The sequence below is a fragment of the Typopeltis vanoorti genome, chromosome 2 (genome assembly GCF_054136105.1).
Source record: "Typopeltis vanoorti isolate ZY-2024b chromosome 2, IOZ_Tvanoo_1.0, whole genome shotgun sequence".
NCBI classification, from domain to species: domain Eukaryota; kingdom Metazoa; phylum Arthropoda; class Arachnida; order Uropygi; family Thelyphonidae; genus Typopeltis; species Typopeltis vanoorti.
Genome location: NC_143550.1, coordinates 114,393,618 through 114,421,595, shown reverse-complemented (window position 1 = coordinate 114,421,595; position 27,978 = coordinate 114,393,618). Strand labels below are relative to the sequence as shown.

At 36.5% G+C, this 27,978-nt stretch overlaps 1 protein-coding gene across 7 annotated transcripts in view; it reads left to right on the top strand.

Annotated features, from left to right (window-relative positions):
• mTor (serine/threonine-protein kinase Tor) overlaps nt 1–27,978 on the top strand; it is an 816,233-nt gene that overhangs the window by 216,833 nt on the left and 571,422 nt on the right. For all 7 annotated transcript variants that reach the window (XM_090412780.1, XM_090412800.1, XM_090412771.1 and 4 more), the window contains 2 exons: nt 10,210–10,293; nt 24,819–24,911. In XM_090412780.1, coding sequence (XP_090268906.1) covers nt 10,210–10,293; nt 24,819–24,911 — 177 coding nt within the window. The remainder of the gene's footprint in view (nt 1–10,209; nt 10,294–24,818; nt 24,912–27,978) is intronic.

Genomic DNA, 27,978 nt, shown 5'->3' with positions numbered 1-27,978 from the left:
AGGCTTTTTGTTCCTGGATCTCCTGGTGTTCGACTTGTGTTGTCGTGAGCAGGTGAAGGGTGGCAGTGCTTCCATTCCGGAGGGTTTCGATAGAGGCAGCGGTGGAACTAGACATAGTATCTCCACGGAAGGAATAAGCCCGGTGTTACACCCTGATATCTTGAGAATATAGAATTCTCAGCTATCATGATGTAACATGAAGAATAAATAAAATAAATTAAAAACCCTGCATAAAAGATAATAGCTGAATTAATTAAAAGAAGAAGAAAGATTCTTGCATCCAATAAAATATATAAAAAATAAAGGTTTTGTTAAACTAACTGACAAAAGAAAGAATATATTAATATTGTGATATGATTTAAATAAGAAAAGTTGAATAAATAAGACAGAAAAGGATTAGTCATAAGAGATGGTATGTGAGAGGCTAGAGATTAAGTTATTAAGAAAATTCATAGAAAAATTTTGGAAGGGGGATTAAATTAGAGGCTAGCAAAGGAAAACAACAGACTATCGCTCAGGGCCGATTCCCGGATTGAGACATTGTCACGGGCTCGCCGATCAAAGGACGTTTGGCAGAAAAACGCCACCCTAATTGGTCGATGAAGTAAAAACAAGAAGGGGGCAGAGAAAAGAAGTTAGAAAAAGTGTCATTAGGAGAACAGGTATAAAAGGGTTGGAACCCCCCCCCCCCCACGAGGCTTTTTTGGTTTTGGTTTGGATTCTGTTCCAGGAGAGTCCTTCGCGAGCTATTTCGTAGGGATTTCACGATGTTTTCCTGAGTGGCGAGATAGGAGTTATATCTCCACGCCACAACACGGAAACGAAAGTGAGCGGGATTTCGACTCCGTATTTCCCATGTGAGAAGCGAAGAATGCCATATAGTCGAGGATAAGAAAGCATATTCTTTGTGTTCCAACTTCAGTGACAACTATGAGAAGGGGAAAGAAGTAAAGAAATCGATCCACGTGGCGAGTTGCACAGCCGATATATAGATGATTCAAAGTGCGTTAGGAGTCATGAAAAGTTAAACCAGCGTAAGCCTAGTTCAATTCCAAAAAGAACGTAGGAGAAAAGATTATCGGTGAGGTTATATCAAGATAGTTCAATGAGAAGAAGGTAAAGGTCCATATGAAAATCCCAAGAAAGAAAGGTACTGTAAAATATGTCTAATGTTAACTAAAATTTGTCTGTGATAAGTATCATTATTCTAATACGGAACTGTTGAAGTGACCAAGGAAAATTTATACTAGGACTTTAGTATCTGACAGAGTATATTAAAAGTAAGCTGGCCAGTGTTAATGTTATATGAAAATTTAAGTGTCCTGAGATTTTTGCATGTCTGTTGTAATGTATTGGAAAGTTAAAATGTCATAGTTATGTGTTAGTGTAGTAAAAGGGTTTAGTTAATCGACTTAAGTTTGAATAGTTAAATAGTGTGAATTAATCTTATTTGTCCATGTCAAATGAATTTATGTATTGAATGTGTATGGCGGCATGATCGTAATACTAGTTATGTGTTAGTGCAGTAAATGGTTTGGTTAATCTACTTTAGTTTGAATAGTTAAATAGTGTGAATTAATTTTATTTGTCCATGTCAAGTGAATTTATGTGTTGAATTGATATGGCGGCATGATCGTAATACTCATTATAGGATCATAGCCTGATTATTTGTATTAAGCTAATGTTAGTTTGTAAGTATTTAGTTTAGCATTAAATTGAGTAATCACAAAAAAATTGATTTGTACCATGTTAAGGAATTTAATAAACCTTTGTTCAATGATAAAAGAGTTGTCTGAAATTGCTATCCAATGCACCACTTGAAAAATACGAACCTAATCACGCGGGAAATTAATGTTAAGAAACGAGATAAAGTGTCACGACTGCAACATAGTTACACTTTCAGACATATTTGAGTTCTTTCTCCTTGTTTTGTATATAATATCTTAAACTAAATATCCCAAAAGGTGCAGTATAAATACAAATATTAGGGGTACTAAGGGGAGGAATAACTTAGATATTGGTATAAGTTTTGGTGATATCTCGTGCGTAGGTAATAGAAGAACATAGATAAGAGGAAAATATAAAAAGGAATAAAAGTCGTAAATTAGGACACAACATAAATGGCGGGTTATTAGAGATGAGATGAAATAGGTCACAACACCGGCCGTCCATAGAAAGCCAGATTGGAGCACATGGACATTTCATCTAAGGAGAGGCAGATTCTGGTAGACCTTTGACGTAACTCAGAACCAAGGATAGATAAGTAGACTTTATTTGTATTTTGCTGATGAACGAAAGATTTCTGCCATGTTGTAAAAACAGAAGAAGGAACATTAATGATATTAATTAGGACCAAACTGTAGTGATCTATAGAGGGTTACCTTAAAATCTTACTGTATCACAACCCTATTGTGATAGAGTTGCTTAATATGTTCTAGGAGGTTAAGAATATGTTTAAAGAAAGGAATTGCTTTCAATGAAGGGATTGTAAAAGATATAAATACTATCTTGTGTGGTTTGATTGAATTACTAAAGAAATTAGAGAGTTATTGGATAATCATGCATGATTAAGGTATTTAAGGATATAAATAAGAAATCTTACTTCAGAGATTCACAGTTAATCATTTTGAGTATACTTATATTATTGTAATGTTCTAATTCTAGTGTGTCTGTCAGGAACTTCCTTAAGGTGGGAATTAAGTTTATTGTATTGTATGTACATATTTATGATATCTAATAAACCTTGCTTTTGTACCCAAGTAAGACTTACTGTGATTTCTGGAATCCGATGCACTGCTTATAAAAACGTACTACGAACCTAGGCAGGAGACTAGAATAAGAATAGATTTTGGCCATGTCTGCGAAATTACAAGGTATCACTTAAGTACTGTCTTGGGATCACCTCTTGATTAATGATACTGTTTAATCTAAAAACACTAAGTGGCACAGTGAAATATAAATTTCTTAGTGTTTTACGAGGGGTCGATCTCAGACAGTCTGATACTCTGGTATTGGCTCGATCTCGAGGCAATTTCCTCTGTTCCCCAGAGGTACCACGTGATACCCAAATGAGAGTTTAACGGGGATTTGACCCAAAGACTAAAGAATTGATGTATGAGTAGAAAGTAAGACACAACGACTTCACCATTTATTTTGTGTGAGTTATGAAATATTTGATATATTTACAATGCATTATTTTAATACTTAGAGGCAAGCATGGTATAATGTTTCTTATTGTGTTTTTGCTCTTTATACAAAGATAAGAAATATTTTATGTTCCAACTTATCAGGGTACAACAAAGGTTCCCCCTTCAAATAAAAAAATGTTTTTTTCTGAGAAAATTTTTTCCCCCTTTTTTTTTTCTTTTTTCTTTTTTTTTTCCGATATTCAGGTTTTCTCCACTTCAACCCGGGGGGGGGGGGTCTCATGTAATGGCTCCTTATTTTCTGCTCCTTATACCTTCTTTATATTGTGGGTTTCCTTGATTGTAGAAGCACCGTGTGCCCCTGTGGTTGTTTCCATTATTATCATGTGCCCTATGGTGTATGCACTTTATCTCTCCGGAAGGGTTCCTTCTATTGGTGGGCCTAGGTCTTAAGTTGTATCTGGGTTGCTCTGGTTAATCTATCCCATTTCCACTGTAGTACTCCTCTCCTCTCATTTTAGGACATATTTGATCGCTCAGGCTAGTCGTCCTCCTCGTGTCTTCTCTGTATCGATTGTATTTATTAGGCCCGTTATTAGAGATGAGATCCTCATCTTCCTTTTGACAACCATCATTATCCCTTCCTCCCTTGGTGGGTTTTATGCTACTCCCTTCCTTTTCATGAGGAGTGTTTCCCTTTCCTCCCGTACACACTTTCCAGTGAATCTCCTTGACATACTAGTCTACTTGGTCTGGGCCTATAAAGTCTTAACCGGTTTGAGTGGGCTATTGAGGTTTTTGCTCGCTTGGATCTTTCCCTTATCTTAAATGTTAGTGGGGATAATTTCTCTAGGATCTCATAAGGGCCTGCTGCATTTCTCCCAAACTTATCCCCCCTTTTTTGTTTATAGATCCTTGCTCCAACAAGACAAGAGTCCCTGGATTCAAGTCCTTATACCTTCTCAGTTTGTTCGCATAATCTCTTGTCCCCTGGGAACAGTCTTCGCTAGAGCTGACCACCATTTCATAAGCTATCTTATTTTCAAAAACCAAGTTGTTCAAATATTTGTCGATGTCTGGGAAACCGGAGTCTGCGCAGGAATCCCTGAAATCACTTGGAAAGGCAGGTTCAAAACCATATAGAACCACCTCAGGGGCCTCTTTAATGGCAGTGTGCAAAGCGGTTCTGCATGCAAATAACATGTGCACTATATAGGCATCCCAGTTAGAAATATTATTGTTAGCTAATTTTGCTAAGGTGAGTTTTAACGTTCTATTCATTCGTTCACACATCTCATTTCCTTGGGGATGGTAAGAGGGTGGTGAACAGTTTTATAATTTTTAACAACTTGCACAGCTGTAGCATGACTTCAGCTGTGAAGTTGGAGCCTTGATCTGAAAGGAGAGTCTCAGGTGTCCCATATCTAGAAACGATGAGCTTAAAGAATTTCTCTGCTACAGTTTGAGCAGATTGGTTTTTGATTGCTACAGCCTCTGGATAATGAGATAACATGTCTATGATTACAAGTATGTACTTGTTTCCCTTCCTGGTGACAGGTAGTGGACCCATGATATCCATGGCTTCAGCTTGAAATGGGCACCTGGGGATTGGGACCGACTGCAAGGGGGCCTTACCTAAAACACTGGATTTTTTTTTCTGGCACAAGTGACAAGAGGCCACATATGTTTCAACATCCCCTTTCATTCCTCTCCAAAAGTATCTGTCACGCACCCCATTCCACGTTCTGGTCATCCCTTGATGACCAGCTATGTCGGCATCATGAAAGGTGTAGAGCACCCAGGGGATCATGATTGCTGGAACTATAATCTTATCTCTCCATTTTCCTGTAACACTCTGTTTGGATAGTAGGAGACCATTCCGGTCAATTAATGTGTAGAGAGTGATCGAAGGAGTGGGTGTCAAAGTATCTTTCTCCCTTTAAGACTCATATACCCTTCCCCATATTGGATCTCTCCTTTGTTCTCTTACTATGTGGGGTTTTTCCGATACTTGACGCTCGAGAGGGACAATTTTGTTCTTGTCTAACACGTCCACCTTGCACACGGAGGAAATACAATTACTCCTTGAACTATCATTATCCTCAGGTGTAGAGCCCAATGATCTAGACAGATAATCCACTACCACGTTTGTTGATCCCGGAATATATTTCACTTCTAAGTCAAACTCCTGCATTTCCAGTGCCCACTGGATGATTCTCTGTTCTTATCTTTCATCGAAGAAATGAACAACAGAGGTTTGCGGTCAGAGCGCAGGACAATTTGTTGGCCTAGGAGCATGTACTTGAACTTTCTTAAAGCATAAATGATAGCTAGTGCCTCCTTCTCTATCACTGAGTAGTTTAATTCAGAATGGGAAAGCTTTCTGCTGATGAAGGCGATGGCCTTCCTCTTCATCTTGTTCTACAACTTAGGCAATCGTATCAATGGAGGCTTCTGCCGAAAGATAAAACGTCTACCCCCAGTTTAGGATAGGTCAGCACCGGTGACTGCGTCAAAGCTAAGTTTAAAAGACGATGCGCTTGCTGTTGCTCCTTTTCCCATTCAAACCCCTTTCCTTTTTTCATTAGCCTGACAATGGGCTCCATTAATCTCAAACACTCGGGGATGAATTTTCGGTAGAAATTTATCATGCCTAGATATCTTTTGAGCTGTCTTATGGTGGTGGGAATCTTAGCCTTTAAGATGGCAAATACATTATTTTCAGTGGGTTTATTCCATCCTTGCTTACTACATGGCCAAGATACTCCACCTCCCTGAGAAAGAACTTACACTTCGAATATTTCAAGGAAAGTTGAGCTCTACTCAGTCTGTCCATAACTCCAGTCAGCAAGCTACAATGCTCTTCAACACAGGATGAGTAAACCAGGAGATTATCCTGGAAACAAATCACTCCCTCTCCTAACATATCAGACAGAACAGAATTCATCAAGCATTGAAAACTCATGGCTGAGTTCCTGGCTCCTTGAGGAATTTGGAAGTAACCAGAGTTCAGATCCAATTTAGAGAAATATTTGGCTCCTTCCAATCCATTCAATAGATCTTCAATCCTGCATACTGGGAAATCAATGGGTTTAGTCACTTTGTTTACCTCCCTCAAATCTAGGACAAATCTTAGCCCACCATTCGGTTTTTCTACTAATATGAAAGGGCTGTTCCATCGGGAACATGACCTTCCTTTAATTCCAGCCTTTTCATAATCTGTCATCAATTCTTGAGTCTATCCATGTATTTGACAGGCGTCTAGTACTGCCTTACATATACAGGTACATCAGAAGTAACCCGGACAGCATCTTGTGCAGGAGAGTGAACCAACTTCTTCCGTAAATACTTTGCGATACTGATGGAACACTGATTCAAAGAATTTCTCGATGTGAGCCCTATCCTGCTCTGAGCTCGAGTGCTTAAAGGCATCTAAGGTTAATTTCCTTTTCCGCATACCTGTATCCTCATGACCACCTTTTTCTTCAATTTTCATGGCCCTCTCCATCTCACTATTAAACTTTGCAAGACACTTCGGCCTATACCTCTTTCCACACAAGGACAGTGTCTTTGTAGAAAAGTCACACATGAATTGATTTTTTTCTAGAAAATTGAGACCCAGTATAACTTGACTACTAGTGTTTGCCACTTGTGAAAGTACCACCAATTTGTGTGTGGAGTCAAACGGGAAGCAAGGCATGGAGATCTTAGCCATAACCTTTAATGTTGAGCAGAGTTTGACTTTGGCAATACCCACGATCTTGATGGATTCGCACATTTCATTGAAGCTATCAGGGCTATTGGTTTGGAGTTTCCCAATTAATTGTATCGGAACCACTGATATGTTGGCTCCAGTGTCAAAGAGAAAGTTACAGGGGACTCCTTCAACTGAACCCTCTACCAGCAGCAAGGGCCGTTCCTTTATTGCTTCTGCTAAAGAAACTGATTGCATATAATATTCCCCTCCCATTTTTGATTCATTCCTCGTTGTTATCTTACATTCGGATATCTTACAAACAATAATTCTGGAATAATTATTTGCTCTGCCCCCCCCCCCCCCCCTCCAAGGTTTTTTTTTTTCTGGTTTTCCTTTAATTTGAATCCTTAGAAGTGAGACCTGAGCCATCTCCGCTACTATCTTTTCTCTGTTTATGGCTAGAGCCAAACATCCATCTAATTCCTGAGCCCCTTTCTTAAAGATTACCTCCCTTAAATCATCATACAGGCCAACCCTAAACTGTTGGAAGGCCAACCATCTCAGATGGGCTTCCTTTTCTGGGGAAGATATTCTCATTGACTTAGTAATGGACAATATTCTTTCAAGAAATTTAATCACTCCTTCACCATCCTCTTATATGCAACCGTACAACTCCCTTAAAACCTTGGGACTTCCTTTCATCCAAGAGAACTCGGAGATTAGCAGTTGCTTGAATCTTAGGTACTCTACGGTTTCTCTTAGCATGGGGGGAGGAGGACAGGTAAGCTTCAGCCTTTCCCACCAATTTGCTATGGACCAAGGCCAGCATTGAAACTCAGTCCATCCCCCCGTTTCCTTCAGTCTTTCTAAATAATTAAAGAACGCGATCACATCATCAGTTTCCTCCCCTGAGAATTGAGGAATTACTTCTTGGGGTTTGATGCATTGAAAAAACTCATTGTCTTCCATTATTGAACTGCTAGAAGGGTTTGACATGTTTGCCTCTAAGTTAACACAAATATTAAATTAACCTTTGCCTTTGTTAAGAATTTCTGGTTGGAATCCAAAACCAGCTTACTGTGATTTATATAAAGTACTTATCTCGGTTATATAAACACATCCTGCCGGCTGCACCATTTATGTTGTGTCTTACTTTCTACTCATATATCTATTCTTTAGTCTTTCGGTCAAATCCCCGTTAAACTCTCATTGTGGTACTTCTGGGGGACAAAAGAGTTGCCTCGAGATCAAGCCAATACCAGAGTATCAGATTGTCTGAGATCGACCTCTTGTAAAAACACTAAGAAATTTATATTTCACTGTGCTACTTAGCGCTTTTAGATTAAACAGTATTATTAATCAAGAGGTGATCCCAAGACAGTACTTAAGTGATACCTTGTAATTTTGCAGACGTGGCCAAAATCTATTCTTATTCTAGTCTCCCGCCTAGGTTCGTAGTATGTTTTTATAAGCGGTGCATCGGATTCTTCTGTCAGCCATGTTTCACTAATGCCAATAACCTTTGGCCATGATGAACCAATGCCAGAAACTCTAGGTTGTTACCTATTTAACAAACCAGAAAATTCTGGTTTGTTATCTGTAGTACTAACCTAGGCATTTTATGCACACTCTTACACTCAACTGCCTTGCTGTCATCTGTGTACCCACTCAACAGCTTCTCCCCCCCCCCCCCCCAAAGCTTATATCAAACTTAGTACATCACTGCATAAAGCAAAGAGCTAAGTTCGATATAAGCTTTAGGGGGGGGGGAGCTGTTGAGTGGGTACACAGATGACAGCAAGGCAGTTGAGTGCAAGTTTTGAGGAGATTCTTTAATTAATTGAAGAAAAGCTGTAACATATTTGGCATAAAAATTAGCAATAAAAAGACAAAAGTATGAAAATAGGTAGAATGTCAAAAACTTTAAATGTATTTTCAGTGAAGAACCTATAGAACAAGTAAACTTTGTCAGTTAGGTGTGGAAATAGTATGCAAATAGACAATAAAATAAACAAAGCTGGTTTAGTGAAGTGCCAGTTGAATAAGTTTATATGAAATAAGAGAGCAATTAACCAAATCCCTAAACTAGCATTATATACAAGACTTAGTTCAAACCAGTTTTAACCTATGAATCTGAGAGTTAGGTCAGAAATGAAATAGTTGATCAAAAACCAGAACTACCCCTCCTCTTTCCCCCATATACAAAATAATAATTCTAAAAAAATTAGTGGAATGAACAGATAGCATTTGTGGCTGAATTAGTACACACATTGTTAGCATTCAGTTGCATAGGCAGAGCTTTATGGTGGTATTGTCACTTTAACAAAATGATAGAGGAAGGTTAGCAAAACAGGTGTTTGATACCAAGATGGCAAATTAAAGACAGAGGAAAACAAAGATCTAGGTGGATCAATGGGTCAGAAGTGTCTAAAAAGTCAGATATACAAGATCTGATAAAACTGAGTTCTGAACTAATTGGAGTAAAAATTTTTAACAGAGTATTGATAATGTTAAAACTCTACTGTCAAAAAAAGTAGAGTATTGATAATGTTAACTTAAACACCCTTTAAGGATCACTTTCAGGAAATTGATGATGATTAGACAGTTATGTAGGTAGGTAAGGTCATTTTCCTATAACACACAACTTCTCTTCATGTGAATTTTTGTCCATCTTTGTTGAAACATTCTAGTGATGATTCTAGTAAAATCCAGTAGACACTTGAATGTTTCAAGTATCTACTGGATAGCATTGAAAAACAATCACTATCTGTAATTCTTTTTCAGTTTCCTAAGCTTATTAATAATGGATTTTAATAGTGAAGTGCCTAGTGGAAAATTTCTCCAAATTTTCCCAAAACATTGTTATATACCTGGTATTCATTTCCTAGTCTGCTGTTTAATTCAAGGACCAGCTTTTCCATTTTCATTATGTTAGCTGTCTTTCTTCTCTTAATTCTTCCACATTTTCCTTAGTCAAATGTTCTTTTGGATAATACACACAAATAAGTTCCATTGTCCAGCATCTCCATTTTGAAATTGCCCTTATTCTTGAAATTTTCTTTTTTGTTTAATGTAGAATACTATAGCTACTCCTTCCTTTCCCTGATCACTATTGCTTGACTATAACATCTCATATTTATTATTTTGTGAGATCCCAACTAGCTTAGTGGTTCTTTTGCAAGTTCAACTTATTTTCTGTTGATTTTTGTTATGCTGATGGTGCCTTTCAACATAAAGAAGTATTAAGAAGTTAAATTATATATATATATATATATATATACACAAGTCTTGTTTATTGTGCATTTTTAACATTTTGAATATCATCTAAAATGCATTTAGTGATAAATTGTTTTTCTTTATTTGTAGGTATTAATTCCAAAATTGAAAGATCCTGATCCAAATCCTTGGGTTATTATAAGTGTACTTGCTGCAGTTGGAGAACTTGCACAGGTATGTTTAGAAAAAATAACACTTGTTGTAACTTTAAGTCTTTTCTTTCAAAAATAAAAGAAATTCCATTTAAGATCTGAAGGTACAATAGCTGATGATTTAATACAAGATCTGAAGATCTTGTATCAAAATGTATGAAAATATAAGTGCAAAGAACAATGTTGGAACAGAGTGTTCTGAGATTGATCAATCATTAGGATATAATAGGTTGGCTCAGGCATGAACCATCAGGTGCATGAGAGCATCAAACTGTAGATCACATCTAATGAGGTTAATACCTTTGATAGCCTGGATGAAACATTTTAAAAATCCTTTTGACAGAAAATAGAAAGGAATACATTGAGGGAGACACAGATCGTGATTTGATGGTAGAGGAGCTGGTGGATCCTGTTTCTCTACCAGCTATATCAGTGGGATGGCCTTCATGAGTAAGCTATTGAGGAAAATTATAACTAGAGGGTTGTTGCTTACTTTACCAGGTTGTGCACAGAGAAAGATTATAACAGCTTACAGAGAGTACTGTCTGAGACCACACTTTGATTGGAGTCTGGGCACTCACTATGTGAGAGTGTTGATCACCGAGTCTTTTGCTCCCCCCCCCCCCCCACTGCATACCTTAGCTCTTTAAATTTTTCCATTATTTTACTAGCAACTATGATAGTCAACATAATGGATTCTAGAGTTACTGCAGCTAACAAAAAATATCTCAGATGAAAACTACAAAAAAGATTTTAAAAATACGCCAAAATACTTGTTTGTCTGTTTGCTAAATTGGGAAATGGAGTAAAACCAGGTTTAAAATAGCTTGGTATCTTTAACACACACACACACACCCATAGACTTTCATTTGATTTGAAAAGTGTATCATGATTTGTCTATATATCACAGCTTTTCAATTATTTATAACACCTACTCTTTTATTAAAATAAATTTAATTTTCTGAAAATATTTAATTTTTTGGGCTTCTTCGGGAGTGTGTCTGTGCATGCATGTGCACTCTGCTTTTTCTGAATTACTCTTCTTATTCTGCTGTTTTGCTTTCCTGTTCTCTAGAAGTTAGTCCACTACTCCAACTACTTTGTTAAAACTACATTATTACACAATTGGGAAGTTCTCCAGACTTGAAGGACCTCCTCATTGTGCCAACATTTTGATGCTGATAGCTGTTCGGTATGATCCATTGGATGTTCATGAAAGGAGGGAATAGGTATATGGTGTTGATGTTGTTTCACATTTTTATGCATTTGTTGTGTGCTGATTTTGAACATCCACGTTTGGCCCTCTGGTGAGTGGGACATTGTGGCATGGATTGATGAATGAATGATGAATAATAAACAAATGATGAAATCTGATGAATTTAGATTCTTTTTTTTTTGGTTTCCTCATGGACACTTTCTCAGCAGTGTTGCTACCAGTGACTATAAGAACAAATGTTCAGTTGGGAGATCTCACTTTTCTTTATCCAGAAAGATCAGGCCCTCCAAAAATCAGTGAGGATTCAAGTAATCTCCTTGAATTAAAACATCTGTTGGAAGAAACACCAGTCATGATAATTCTTCATAACCATAAACTGTTCAGAAGGGAATTGGGGCTTGGGGGGGGGGAGATTCAGAATGGAATTGATGTTCTTAATGAGGAGATTTGCTCTGAATTGAAGGATAAAGGATTGATAAAATTTAAAACAAATCTTCATATCTAGAATGGCAATGATGAGCATTATTTGGATGTTCAAAGAATATCTGGATTCAGGCAATATTTCTGGCACTTAGAGAATTTCAACATCTCCTTTGAGTTGTCAAAATCCTTGAAAGGCTAGAAATCTTAGGATCAGAGATGACTACCTTATGGCTCTATTTGTGTGACTGTTATGGTAATAAAGAGTATGAACCTAATGACTATACTGACAAAACTTAAATTGCATTAACTATGTGAGGGAGATCATTTTGCTTATTCTCACTTAAAGGTGTAAGGATGAAAAAGCGATTAAAAGATTGAAACAGAGCAGAATATTTTGTATGAGGAAGTGAAGAGGTTTATAAAACACATGGTGGAAAAGAATTACATCATCCCTGTCTTTTCATTAGAATGTATAAAATCTAATGAGATGGCCTCACTCCAGAAAATACTAAAAAAAAATATTGCATTACCCAAAAAATCCATTAGTCAAAAAAAGGGATGAGGAGCTTCACACAAGGAAAAGCCTCCAAGCATCCCAATATAAATGAATATATCCATATCAATGGTAGAAGCCAAAATAATAATTCCAAGCATCTTGGATGAAGTCGAATTTGATTTTGGATATTCCTAAGAAAAAACACGTGTCCATCCACACTTTGAAAAATGATTTTATCAGCCTTTAAGTTTTCCAAGACTAATAAGATTCATCAAGTTTTTCTTATTTCTTATCTATTAGTTCAGGACTTACAAAATTAAAATTGAAAGTCAAATGAGTCTATCAAACATAGATGATTAATTCTTACAATGGCATAGTCATGAATTCTGCCAAAAATATCGATGACATCAGGATTCTCTTATAGAAAATTAAGAATGTAGGATCCTCACTGGACCTTAAATATTACATTCATAATAATAAAATAATACTAAAAAATAGGCTTGTTGGCCAAGTGGATCACATACCCACTATCCAGCCAACAGGTTGTGGGGTTTTGAATCCTACCTTGGGCATGGATGTTTATAAAAGCTTACTCTAGACAAGCTTGTACAGCTCCTTGAGTTTATAAGGCTTGTAATTAAAAAAAAAATAGTAATAATAATGATACATTTTGTTTCTTCTGTTACTCCCTACTCTCAGCATTCATTCAGACTATGAAATCATTCTTCCATAGTCATTCTTCCTTTTACTCACCACATAGCTAAAGAACACTTCAGGATTTCCTTTGGCTTTATCAGCTAGTTTCCTCTCATAATCATCTTTGGCCATCTTTACTATACAGGTCACCTTTCTCGCCTGTGCTTTGTACTGCTTATGGACTCACTGATTATCTTTCTCTATATATACCCTCCACAACCTTCCCCCCCCTGCAACTACTGCTTATTTATGCTGTGCGTCCATCTAACGTTTATGTGATTTATCCTCCTGACTTTGGATATAAAATCTGATAAAGATTTCATCAAAACACCCATGCTCTGCTAACATTTAATCCTCCCAAATTCTGATGCTATGACACCGCTCTAAGCTGACTCCTCAGTTTGTCATAATCAACTGCTTTGTAATTCTTAACAGAAAACTCTGCATACCTGGCAACATTCCAGGTCAAGACCACATGCTTTCTCCATTTAGAGGCAGTGTGACCTTGAAAGCATCATCGGTTCTATGATGCTTTCCTACCAGATCCAGCACTCTCAAACCTTGAGTCCCTTCCATTACATGTTATCTTATGTAATCATCTCCTGCACTGTATAAATTCCATCCTTCTCCCCTCCCCCCTTGCTGTTTCTCCTTCCAATCTGTCTCCATTATCGAAGTCCCCTATAATCATTATCCTTTCTTTTAGTGTTACACGGTGATCAGTATTCATTTTTGAAATTATAGATTCTACAACCGTTTTAAAATAACTCTTTTTATTATCCCAACATTTCGATCTTCATATCAAGATCATCATCTGGAGCATACATAAATATACAAGACAAGCTGCATTACATTTCAAACCGTAAGGTAGAGTAACAATGATTTGATCACATGCTACTCACTGGTATGACTGCTAGTGGGAAAAAAAAAACCCATCAAGCTAGATTTAATTTATGATTACATGAATAAACATTCTTGCTTACAGATGGTTTTCATTCCAGTAACTGATGTCCTATTTCTATTATTACAATTGTTATTTTTGATTTAAAAAAAAAAATATATATATATATATATGTATATATATATTTATAAATTACAACATGAATAAACATTAATGAATGTTTATTTTCTTGATCATCTAACTAGAGTAATTATTTGGACAATGGATCAAGTGTTAACTAATAAATATTTATTAAACCTACTAGTTTCACCAAACTTTAGCTGTTGGCATCTTCAGGGTACAAGCACTTAGGTTAAAAAACATTACACAAACATGAATAACTGTAAAATTCTAACGATTATAGTTGACAGAAAATAGAAAGGAATACATTGAGGGAGACACAGATAGTGATTTGATGGTAGAGGAGCTGGGGGATCCTGTTCCTCTACCAGCTACATCAGTGGGATGGCCTTCATGAGTAGGCTATTAAGGAAAATTATAACTAGAAGGTTGTTGCTCACATTCAGTGCTATTTCAGTTTGCAACTATAATCGTTAGAATTTTACAGTTATTCATATTTGTGTAATGTTTTTTCACCTAAGTGCTTGTACCCTGAAGATGCCAACAGCTAAAGTTTGGTGAAACTAGTAGGTTTAATTAATATTTATTAGTTAACACTTGATCCATTGCCCAGATAATTACTGTAATGAATAAACATTCTTTCTTATAGATTTTTTCTTTAACAGTGATGTCCTATTTTTTTAGTATTAAAGTTGTTATTTTAGATTTAGGGTCCTGGATTTTCTACAGTCCTGTTTATAGTTGTTCTTAGAGAGGAAGGATTCGTGGGATGGATATATGCTTTCCACATGTATGGGATTTTTAGACCATCATTATTGTTTAGATTGGGGTGGTTGATAATGATCTCACAAGCTTCTTAAATTTGCGTTCATACCATGTTTTGGTGTGATGTAGACAACTAGTGCTTTTCCAGTCAATTCTATGTAAGGTGTTCAGGGCATGATCAGAAAGGCCAGCTTCACCATAATTATTATATTTGATGTGTCGTTTGTGTTCTTTTTTTTGATCGGAATTGTGTGTCCTGTTGTATGGTATGTTGTAGGCGCAGTAAATACAGTATACTCCAGGGTGGGCCAGCGGAGGGAGTGGGTTTTTGGATGAGTTGAGTAAGCTTTTTAATTTTGCAGGAGGTTTAAAGGTGGCTTTGAGGTTGTATTTTTGTAGTACTCTGTTTATTTTGTCTAATGTCCCTTTAATGTGGGGAATAGTTATAGGTTTACTGTAGTCTGGTTTGTCTTTGTTTTTTATTGAGGTCTTGTAGAGAATTTTGTTAATAGTGTTTTGGCTGTATCCATTGTTTTGAAAAGTATTGCTAATCACTTTAAATTTGTTTTTCAGTGCCTATTCACTGGAGCAGATCTTCAGAGCCCTGTTTTTTAGGGTATTGATGACACCTAGCTTTTGTGTTGGGTGGTGGTAGGAGTTTATTTGTATATATTGGCCAGTATGTGTCGGTTTCTGGTAAACAGTGAAGGAAAGATTGCCCGAGAGAAGACATGTGACAGGTGTATCTAGAAACGGCAGTGTATTATGTTTTTCAGTCACAATTGTGAACTGTATATGTTTGTGTAGCTTGTTTAGGTGGCGAAAGAATGTGTTTGGTGACCATGAGACCAAATCGCGAAAACATCATCAATGTATCTAAGCCAGACTTTGGGTTTTAAAGGGGAGGAACCTAAAGCAAGTTGTTCAACATGTTCCATCATATAAAAGTTAGCAATGGGGGGGATAATGGCTAGCCCATGGCTGTGCCTGCTTTCTACAACCCCCCACTCTCAGCAGTAGTTTCTGTAACTCTGCATTTCCAAACTCTCATTAAACAATGCTTTTGGAAGACACCCAACTCTGAATTCAATGAAATGCAAAGAAACGTCTGTGTTCATTGAGAAAATTATGGAACAAACTACTGTATTAGAATAAAACTTTAGTTTAATATAAACCAAAATAAACACTTGATGTTTCGACCTTCACACCAAGGTCATCATCTGGAGTATATATATATATATATATATATATATATATAAATAAAGTAAAGAATGTAAAGTAAAGAAAGTAAAGTAAAGAATGGTTACGGTGTAAGAAGACTTGAGAAAGTGTTGCTGAATGTAGTGGATGTGCAAATTCAGGGAAACTAGATTTGTTAAGGGGGTGGAGTAGATATACAGTCCTTATGGAGGCAGTTGAAGGTAAGAATGAATATAATATGCCAGAGCAAATAAGGACAACAAATCTGAGTGGGATAGTTAATATAAGGCATCAAGGTAGGGTTGGGGCTAATGGGGGTCTTAAATTCATGTACACTAATACTAGGAGTATTAGGAACAAGAAGGAAGAGTTTTTGGCCATGGTTGGCACTTCCAGACCACAGGTTATAGGTATTAGTGAAACATGGCTGACTGTAGGTGATATAACTAGTGGGATTGAATGTGATGGGTATAGTGTGTTCAGGAATGACAGAGAGAATAAAATGGGGGGAAGAGTATTGTTGATGATAGCTGATGAGCTCCAGCCAAGGAGAATAGAAGTTGAATTGCAGGATAGAGAAAAGAGCACATTTGAGGCCATTTGGTGTGAGATTGTGGCTAGCAGAACTAAATATACAATTGGGTGCTGCTATAGACCAGGTGATGGAAAAGATGGTGGTGACAGTATGCACAAGCAAATAGAAGAAATGGGTGGAAGGAGGGTGATTATTATGGGAGATTGCAACTATGGTCACATTGATTGGAGTGAGGAGAGGACACACGGAAGGAAGGAACTGGATTTTATGCGGTTATTAAGGGATAACTATCTGCGACAGCATGTAATGGAAAATACTAGGGGTCAGAGAGTGCTTGACCTAGTAATTACATCTGAGGATTTGGCTGTAACAAATATGACCACATTGCCACCAATCGGTGAGAATGATCATAGGGTCTTAACTTGGGAGGTGGCTAAAGGTGTAGAATTTTCAATTAAGACAGGGTACATGTGGAATTATCGGGCTGGAAAGTATGACAAGCTTAGGAGTTTGATTGGTTCAGTGCCATGGCATGTACAACTGCAAGGACTAGAAGTTGATAGTGCATGGGAGGTAGTTAAGAAGTGCTTGCATGAAGCAATGGCTGACTGTATACCTAGAGTCCGAATAATAAATCAAGTAGGGGTTAAATGGATGAATAACACCATTAAGCTTGAGCTGCAAAAAAAGAAACAACTATAGAGGGAATTTAAGGAGAAGGGTGACCTGCAGGCACATGAGCGGTATAAAGCGCAGGCCAGAAGGGTGACGAATGTGGTAAGAAAAGCAAAAAAGGATTACGAAAGAACATTGGCCATGCAGGCTAAAGAGAATCCTAAACAGTTTTTTAGATATGTAGCAAGTAAAAGGAAAAATGTACATGGCAGATTGATTTTAAAGAATGCCGATAGTAGGGAGGTAACTGAATCAGTTGAGATAGTTGAGTGAGCACTTTGCAAGAGTATATCATCCAGGTGGTGACATTGCAGAAACGAATAAACCAGTAGATTATACGGGAATTGTAGTTAATGAAGTGGAGGTGAGTAGTCTATTGCATAACCTCAATGTCAATACGTCTGTGGGATTGGATGGTATACCAGCTCGTGTTGTATGAGAAGCAGCTAAAGAATTGTCAGTACCCTTGACCATTTTGTTTAATTTGAGTCTCGGGTCTGGGTTAGTTCTGAGCAGGTGGAAAGAGGGGAAAATAGTTCCACTGCATAAAGGTGGTTCCAAGACTGCTGTTGTAAATTACCGACCGATTAGCATATCAGGAATCATTGTCAAGGTCTTAGAGAAATTAGTCAAGAAAAGAATACAGGATTGGATAGATGAAAATGGGATATTGTATGGGGGACAACATGGTTTTGTGAAGGGTAGATCATGCCTCAGTAACTTGCTCACGTTTTATAACACAGTGACGGCTGAACTGGATAGGGGTTATGGGTTTACAGTGATACTACAGGACCTTGCCAAGGCCTTTGATAGGATACTACATGGAACCCTAATCAGTAAACTGGAGCAGATGGGTATAGATATAGGGTTGGTGAGATGGATAGGAGGGTGGTTGAAGGAGAGATACTAGAGAGTGGTTTATGTAGGAGTGTAGTCTAAAAGAAGGCTTGTGACTAGTGGTGTGCCGCAGGGCTCTGTTCTTGGACCACTGCTTTTCAATTTGTTCATCAATGATATAGGAAAGGATTTGAGAGGAAGTGTTCACTTGTTTGCTGATGATGCAAAGTTGGATAGAGCAATTGTGAGTGCACAGGATGTCAAAATTTTACAGGATGATTTGGATAGTTTGGAGGACTGGGCTAGGAAAAATGGATGTCAATTTAATGTGGCAAAATGTAAGGTTATGCACTTTGGGGTGAAAAGAATAGCAGCAGTATATCGCATTGGTGGAACCGTACTCCAGGAGATTGATGAGGCCAGGGATTTGGGAGTGTTGGTGGATAGGGAATTGAAGTTTAGGGTGGCACATTGCAAAAGTGACTAAATCAGTTCATCAAATCACTTGGCTTCTGAAAAATACTTTAACATGCAGAGACAAACAAGTTGTTGTTCCTCTGTATCGAACATTGATAAGACCCCATCTGGGCTACTGTACCCAGTTATGGGCACCAGAGTTTCTTCGTGATGGAGAGGAAGTGGAGAGGATCCAGAGATGAGTGACCAAGATGATAGAAGGTCTGTGGAATGAACCTTATGAGAATAGGTTGAAGATTTGTGGGTTGCAGAGATTGGACGATAGGCAAAGGAGGGGTGATATGATTGAGACATTCAAATTACTGAAAGGTTTCTATGAGATTGATCCAGAAGATATTTTTGAAAATATGACTGGTGGTGGTGGGAGGACTAGGGGCCATGCATGGAAGCTGGGCAAGAGCGTGGTTGACAAGGGTGTTAGAGCTAGGTTCTTTACTTGGAGAGTAGTAAATGAGTGGAATAAGCTTCCAGAGTTTGTTGTGGGTGCTACAACCGTGAATGAGTTCAAGGCAAGGTATGATAGATACTGTGTGAATGTTGAATAGTTGTTCTTGACATGATGTTAGTTCCTCCCTCGATGAGTCTGTCGACTCCTTGGAGTTTCCCGGAACAATAATAATAATAATAATTATATATATATAAAGAAACAAGCTGTGCAACAATCTACATGGTATGCTAAAGTTACTGATCACCTGTTATAACTATTGGTCTGACCTCTGGTGAAAAAAAAAAAACTTACTACATTAAAGCTAGAGTCCTGTTATTGTTAGGTTAACATTAAATTAAGCTGGAGGTGAGCAACATGTTCACACCAAAAATTACTTATATAAGTATACATATAAACTACAACAAACCAGTATGGATAGCGGCCAATAAAAGCTGAAAATTGCTTAGAGTTCTAAAGTCAGGGTTTTGCTGAAAAACTAAGTGGACTGAATGTGTGCCATCCAAATTTTTGGGATTTTTATGCCACCATTATTGTTAAGATTTGGGTGGTTAATCGAAATTTCACATGCTTCTTTAAATTTCCGTTCATACCAGGTTTTTGTATGATGTAAAGAACAAGCACTTTCCCAATCAGTTTGATGTAGGGTGTTAAGAGCGTGATCTGAGAAGCCTGCTTCTCCAAAAAAGGTTAAATTTAATGTGCTACTTGTGATCTTTTTTTATGAATAGGGATTGTACATCCAGTTTCTCCAATATAAGGTAAGTTAGGTGCAATAGCAGATGCAGTAAACTCCAGAATGTGCCAGTGGGGGAGGATCCTTACAGGAGTTGAATATGCTTTTTAATTTTAAAACTGGTTTAAAAGTGACATTAAGATTATAATGGTGTAGAATTCTATTAATTTTTTCTGATAACCCTTTAATATATGGAATAGCTATGGTTTTACTGTAATCTATATTATTTTTTTGATGAAGTTTTATGAAGAACTTTATTAATAGTTTTATTTAAAATAAAGAGCCAGTAGGCTTCATTTCGGCGATGTAAACATTATTTAAATTAAGGGGATATTAAATCCCACATTGTTTCAAAACTGAATAAGAAACTCAAAGATCAGAATCAAAGAGTTTCATGCCGAATATAGTAACTATAAAAGTATCGGCGACTACTAGCGTAAGCTAAAGCACGTAGTCCAAGTACGTAGCACAAACTAGGGCAACTCATAGCAAAGGTGGAGAAAGTTCTGATTGCTATTCTTAGTATTTTCCATAATGTAAAACCCATCTCCTAGGAGATGCATGATATTATACATTATGGTGGGAGGTCACTACCCAGACCAATTTCAATCTTTATTGAGATCTCATCAGTGAGTAGCTAGAACAAAAATAATACTAAGAGTATAGAGAAAAGAACTTATATACTCTGCTATTCAAGTTGTCAAAAAGGTGCACCCATAAATTATTTAAAATAAAGAGCCAGTAGGCTTCATTTCGGCGATGTAAACATTATTTAAATTAAGGGGATATTAAATTAAATTATATTATATAAATTAAAAATACTAAGAATAGTGATCAGAACTTTCTTCACCTTTGCTACGAGTTGGCCTGGTTTGTACTTACGTACTTGGACTACGTGCTTTAGCTTATGCTAGTAGTCGCCGATACTGTTATAGTTACTACATTCGGCATGAAACTCTTTGATTCCGATCTTTGAGTTTCTTATTCGGTTTTGAAACAATGTGGGATTTAATATCCCCTTAATTTAAATAATAACACTGGCCAACAAAAAAAAAAAATTTTTTTTCTGCTGATTATGATCTGACATTTTTTTTTTTACTAATTAGGGTGCGCTGATTTCAAATATCAAACCCATTTTTCTCTATCACGTCAGGTTTTTCCTCTATGGCATTTTCTTTTTGCTAATTTGTACGTTTTTGATAGTTTTAAGGAGGCAGTACTATTTAGAGGTTCAAAAAAATTGATTTTTTAATATTATTTTCTGAAAGTATGCACTTTTAAAAATCTGTTCCTAACTTTTTATCAAGAAATTTGAAAAATTCCCGAAGATATAGCCTATTATTCAAAGCAGTGCGCAGATCAGAATCAGAGCGCTCGCCGCTCTCGCTTGTTAGTAAATGAATAAATGCGTAAGAACCTGCAACGGCACGTACTGGTGCTTTGAATGCGAGAGAGGCCGATAACCGACCTAATACATTTAGGTGATGAAAAGTAGGCGATGACAACTGCCTAAAACAAATGAATGCTATATGCGTCACAGCGGACAAAGAACGATCGAAATCAGTCAATCGTTAATCGATCATGAAAGTAGGACGAGCGCTTATAACGTTTCAATAAAGTCTCGGTTTTTTTTTTTTGTCTTGTTAATTGCATGTTAGTCGGCAGTGAAGAAAATACATCATGTCTACTACTCGAAAATGTGTCAATAGTGTAGATTCCTTCTGCTACATTTGTGGCAGCTTTACTGTTCCCAGTCAAAGGACAAATATCACTGATTTCGTTAAGAAAGTGTACTTTGCATACTTTGACATAAAACTTGCAGACCAGGACAATTCATGGGCTCCAAATAAAGTGTATAAGTCATGTGTAGAAAATTTACGACAGTGGAGCAAGGGAAAACGCCAAAAATTAGCTTTTGGCATTCCAATGATTTGGCGTGAACCAAAAAATCACGTAGATGATTGCTATTTTTGTTTAGTTCAGACTTCTGGTTATAATAAGAAGAATAAGAAGAATGTTGATTTAGACAATGAAAATTTAATTTCTAGTTCTGGACCGCAATGTTTTACTCAAGCGGAATTGAATGACTTAGTAAGAGATTTGCCTATCAAAGGAATCATCGGAATTGTTAGCTTCAAGATTAAATGAAAAAAACTTACTGGAGCAAGATACGAAGATAACTTTTTATCGTAGCAGGGAAAGTAATCTTGTACAATATTTTAAACACGAGTGTGGGTTTGTTTACTGTAACAATGTGTCAGGTTTACTAACTGAAATGAGTGTTGTACAATATCATCCAAACGAGTGGCGTTTATTTATCGACAGTTCAAGCAGAAGTCTCAAGCGTGTCTTACTACACAATGGGAATGTATATGGCTCAATTCTTATTGGCTATTTAGTCCACTTAAAGGAAACATATGAGGACATTAAAAAGGTTCTGAATTTATTAAAATATAGAGACCATAACTGGATCATCTGTGTGGATCTTAAAATGGTGAACTTTTAACTTGGCTTTCAAAGAGGATATACAAGGTTTCCGTGTTTTCTATGGTTCTGGGATAGTCACACTAGAAACCAACACTGGAGTCAGAAACATTGGCCTCTTAGAATATCCTTAAATGTTGGAGAACAGAATGTTATAAATCAACCTTTAATCGACAGAGAAAAAATCATTTTTCCACCTCTACACATCAAACTAGGTCTTATGAAGCAGTATGTTAAAGCTTTAGATTTACAAGGTGACTGTTTCCAATACATATGTGAAAAATTTCCACGACTTAGTTATGAAAAAATTAAAGCCGGTGTATTTGATGGACCGCAAATTAGAACTTTAATGAGAGACCCAAATTTCATCAACTCTATGAACAAAATTGAGAAAGAAGCCTGGACTTCATTTACGATGGTTGCGAATAATTTTCTTGGAAACAAAAAAGCGTGCAATTACAAAGATCTAGTGGAAGCAATGCTTGAAAATTTCCAGTGCCTAGGTTGCAACATGAGCATAAAGCTTCATTTCCTATACAGTCATCTTGATAGATTTTCCGAGAATTTAGGTGCTGTAAGCAATGAACAAGGCGAAAGATTTCATCAAGACTTAAAAACTATGGAAGATCGGTACCAAGGAAGATGGGATTCTCACATGATGGCCAACTACTGTTGGAGTATTCAAAGGGATTGCCAAAACAGAACACACAGCAGAAATTGCTACAAACAAAAATTTATTCCCTGAAACTCATGTGTAAGTAAAATTGTTATTTTTTTATAAATATTCTTGTAATTTTTAATGAATATTGTTAAGTAGTTATGTATCTAATTATCGGCCTCTCTCGCATTCAAAGCACCAGTACATGCCGTTGCAGGTTCTTATGCATTTATTCGTTTACTAACAGGCGAGAGCGGTGAGCGCTCTGATTCTGATCTGTGCACCGCTTTGAATAATAGGCTATATCTTCAGTAATTTTTTGAATTTCTTGATAAAAAGTTAGGAACAGATTTTTAAAAGTACATACTTTCAGAAAATAATATTAAAAAATCGATATTTTTGATCCTCTAAATAGTACTGCCTCCTTAAAACTATCAAAAACTTACAAATTAGCAAAAAGAAAATGCCATAGAGGAAAAACCTGATGTGATAGAGAAAAATGGATTTGATATTTGAAATCAGCGCACCCAAATTAGTAAAAAACAAGTCTCATATAAAAGTCAGCAAAAATTGTGTTGGACTGTGTAATTTATTAATAGTCTTTTTGCTATAGCCATTATTTATAAATGTATTGCTAATAATTTTTAAGTTTTGTTTAAGAGCTTGTTCTTTATAGCAAATTTATAGCTCTGTTTTTGAGGATGTTAATGACTCCAAGTTTTTTCGAAGGGTGGTGATACAAGTTAGCATGTATATTGGCTGGTATATGTAGGCTTGCAGTAAACAGTGAAGGATAGATGTGTGATCAGTGTATCCAGGAAAGGAAGTGAGTTCTGATATGCTCTCTCACTCTTATTTACACTTGTGTTACTGGTGTCCAAAACCTGAGGATGAACTACATTTTTACGTGTATATGAAAAAATTTTCATGATTATAGCCAAATCTGGACATAAATTAATTGCCAGCATACTAATTAATTTTATCACATAAAAAATGTGTTATAAATTTTGTATAAATTAAATTGCAATATGTTTTTGGTAAAAGTTATAAATTTCCTAAGGACGTAGTTAAAGATTAATGTACAGTGCTTACAAGAAAAAAATAGGCAGAGAGACATTTCAATATGGAAAACAATGAAATAATCGAAAACACAATTTATCCAAAGGCAATTCTTTGAAACTACAAATCATCAAATGAACTGTTCATCAAGAAATGAATTATAAGATGTGAAGTGTATTTATCAAAAAGAAATGCAGTTTTTATTGGATTAACTTGTGATGCAGTTGAAGCTTAGCATGCTATCCCCTTTATACATATACAGTGGAACCTTGGTTGTCAAACGACTCTCATCTCGAACAAATCGGTTTCCGAACAGAATCTTGGTTCCCGAACAGAACCATTCTTTTCTAGTTTTCCTCTGTTAGGCCATCTTATTTCACCAATTCCCATTACATCAACTTTAAGTCTTTCCATTTCCTGTATAAAGTTGTCAACATTCCCTAGTTTATATAATGAACAATACACTACACATAAAATAAAAGTAACGGCTTTTGAAACCAGCCAACCAAACATACAAAGGATTCTTACAAATAAACAAGCTAACAAACTGCTCATAAAAATAGTAATCTAGTTAAAAAAAAAAATAAAATAAAAAAAAAAGAATCAGATATCACCAATTCTTTAAATGACTTAGATTTCAGCTCCTAAAATTGCTGCTTCTAATACTTTGTACTAGTTGCTATTATCATTATTATCAAATAATTGCTATTAATATTACATGTATTCCTTTATGGAGGTCTGCTCCATTATAGTTAAACATTACCTTTAATTGTAGGAATAATAAATAATATCTAAATCACTTTCTTTTCATTAATGCTTACCAGGTGAGTGGTACAGAAATGAAAAAATGGATGGATGATCTTATGCCCATAGTGCTAGATATGATGCAGGATTCATCATCATTGCCAAAACGTGAGGTAGGCTACTAAACTTTCATTTTTGTATTTATTTTATTTTTAAATCAAAAATAAACTTTCCCATACTGTGACGGTGGATAATGGTTTTGAAATGGTTAAAAAAACTGCTTTGATAGCAAGTATTTCACAAATCCCAACTCAACATTGGCAGTCCTGACAATTGGTAAGTTAACATAAGAAGCATCAATGGAAAAGAAATGGAACTAGTAGGAGAATTGGATAAGTGGCAGATCATCATAATAGCTGCAACCAAAACAAAGAAGACAAGAATAGGTGAGATCTTTCTCTGCAACAAATATAAGATGTTATGGTCAGTCGATTGGTAGAGCCTCTGCTACTAATGACTCACAAAAGAAAGTTAAGCAAGTTTGAGCACAGTTAGTAGTTGGAAGGGGTTCAATCGTTCGATGCTGTTGGCACACTCTCCCTCGATGAGTGTTTGGACTCCCTGGAGGTGTCACATAATAATAATAATATTGAAGTAATAATGATCAGGGAAAAGAAGGAATAGCTGTTGTATTTAACACTAAATATGAAGATAATTTTCTTGAATGGCTGGCAATATTAAGCAAGGTAATGTGGACAAATGTCAGAATGGCGAACTGGACAATGAGACTTATTTGTGCCTATGGTTCCACAGAAGCATTTTCTAAAGAAGTATAGGAATTTTTTGAGTCATTAGCGAGCAGCTGACACAATGAAAATGAAAAGTTTGGTCCTTGTTGGTGATATAAATTGCAGAGTAGGAAATGATTACTGGATGCATAGAAATGTTTTGGGAAAATTTAGAGAAAAGTGCAAAGCAAATGATAATGGTAAGTATTTATGCTGGATTTATGCTCAGGTGAACTAGTTATTACTAACACCATGTTTCAACATAAAAATGTGTACAACTTCACATGGAGAGAAGATGCAGGAAATAAAAGTCTCATTGACTATGTTATTGTTCATAGTAATGCTATTATTATTATTATTATATGGGCACCTCCATGCAGTCCGAAGACTCATCGCGGGAGATGCAATCTATCCAAACAACCTATCATGTTTCTACTTGAACCCATTAACAGACAAAATACTCACAACTGACTGGCAACCCATTCCATTCATTCACAACTCTCAAAGCAAAAAATCTAGTCCTTACCCCCATACTAACCAGACCTTTATTCAACTTCCATGGATTACCCCTTGTTCTGGTCCCTCTAGCCAAGTGCTAAAACATTTCCTCTGTATCTATCCTATAAAACCTGTTAAGCAACGTAAACGTTTCTATCATATCCCCTCTTTTTCTCCTATCAATCAACTTCTGCACACCTTCAATTTATTCTCATAGGGAACATTTCACAGGCCACTCACCATCTTTTGCTCACCTCTGAATCCTCTCTACTGCTCATTCCCAAGATACCCAGGGGACCAGATGTGGGCATATCAAGGCCTTATAAAGAGGAATAACAGCATCCTTATCTCTACTTGTTAATGTGTTCTTCAATAGCCAAGTGATCTTATGGGCTACCTTAGCAATATGTCCTCTAAAATTCAACTCTGTCTATCCCCCCCCCCCCCCCTAAATCTCTAGCTTCACCTGTTTCCTGTAGTACAGTGCCATCAATCTGGTACACAGCTTGTAATCTATTTATTCCAAAATGCATAACTTTAAATTTCTTGACATTAAACTGATATCCATTATCTTTTACCCATACTTGACAGCCTATTTAAATCATCCTTCAAGCTCTGCACATTGTCTTAATTAACTATTACTCTACCTAATTTTGCATCATCAGCAAACAACTGAATAGTTCCTTTCAGGTTATTTCCTATGTCAGCAATGGTCTCACCACTGAACCTTGAAGTACACCACTAGTCACCTGTTTTTGCTTTCGACCCTGCACCATTTTTTGATAACAGCCATCTTCTTATTCACATAACCAGTGTCATATCCATCCCCATTTGTTCTAAATTGTGTCACAGAGTTCCATGTGGTATTTCTGTCAAATGTCTTTGCAAAATTCAGCAAAATCATCATGTAGTCATTTCCTTTATCCAACTCAGCTGTTACTGTATTATAAAAAGTTAGTAAATTACTAAGGCATGACCGATCCTTCACAAAGCCATGTTGCCCTCATACAGTATCATCTTTTATCTAACCCTTCTTGAATTCTCTTTTTGACCAATGTTTCTAGTACTTTTACCACCATCTGAGATGCTGATTGGTCTATAATTTGCTACTGCAGTCTTAGAATCTCCCTTATGCAGAGGAATTATTTTGACCTCTTTCCACTCCCTTGGAACTTTCCCAGTTCCAAGGGAGTGGAAAGAGTCTATTCAAAGGCATTGCCAGTCCTTTGCACACACTCTCACAAAACCCTAGCTGATATCCCATCTAATCCCACAGTTGTATTTACATTGAAATTCTGTAATATCTTAAAAATCTCCCATTCATCTACCTCTGTTCGCACATTAATGACTATCACATTGGTTAAAGCAATAACCTCACTAGGATTGATATATACCCTTGCAAAGTGGTCACTCAGTAACTGAACTATTTTATCTTCTTCTGTCTCCTCATGACCATCATTATTCATTAAAGTTAATCTTCCATAGTCATTCTTCCACTTGCTGCGTAAGGAAAGAACTCTTTGGGATTTCCTTTGGCCTGCTCGGCTAGATCCCTCTCATAATCTGATTTTGCCTTCCTTGCCATACTGATCATCTTTCTTCCCTGAGCCTTGTATTGTTTGTGAGTTTGCTGGTCACTTTTCTATTTATATACTCTCCCCAGAATTTTCTTCTTCTGTAGCTTTTGCTTAATGATATTACTCATCCATGTGATTCCTGCCCGATTAACTCTCCTTACTCTTGGTATACAATTTAATAATGCTTCCTCTAGATCAGCACTTCCCAACCTGTGGGCCGCACCCCCCCCCCCTTGGGGGGGGGGGCGTAAGTTTTGTTGAGGGAGCTGTGAAATAATGAAAACAAATTTAAAATGTTTTAAGACTAAGTAGATACTTTTTATCTTAAAAGAAATTTAAGATAAAATATTTAATTTGTATTTAATTTTTATTATTTA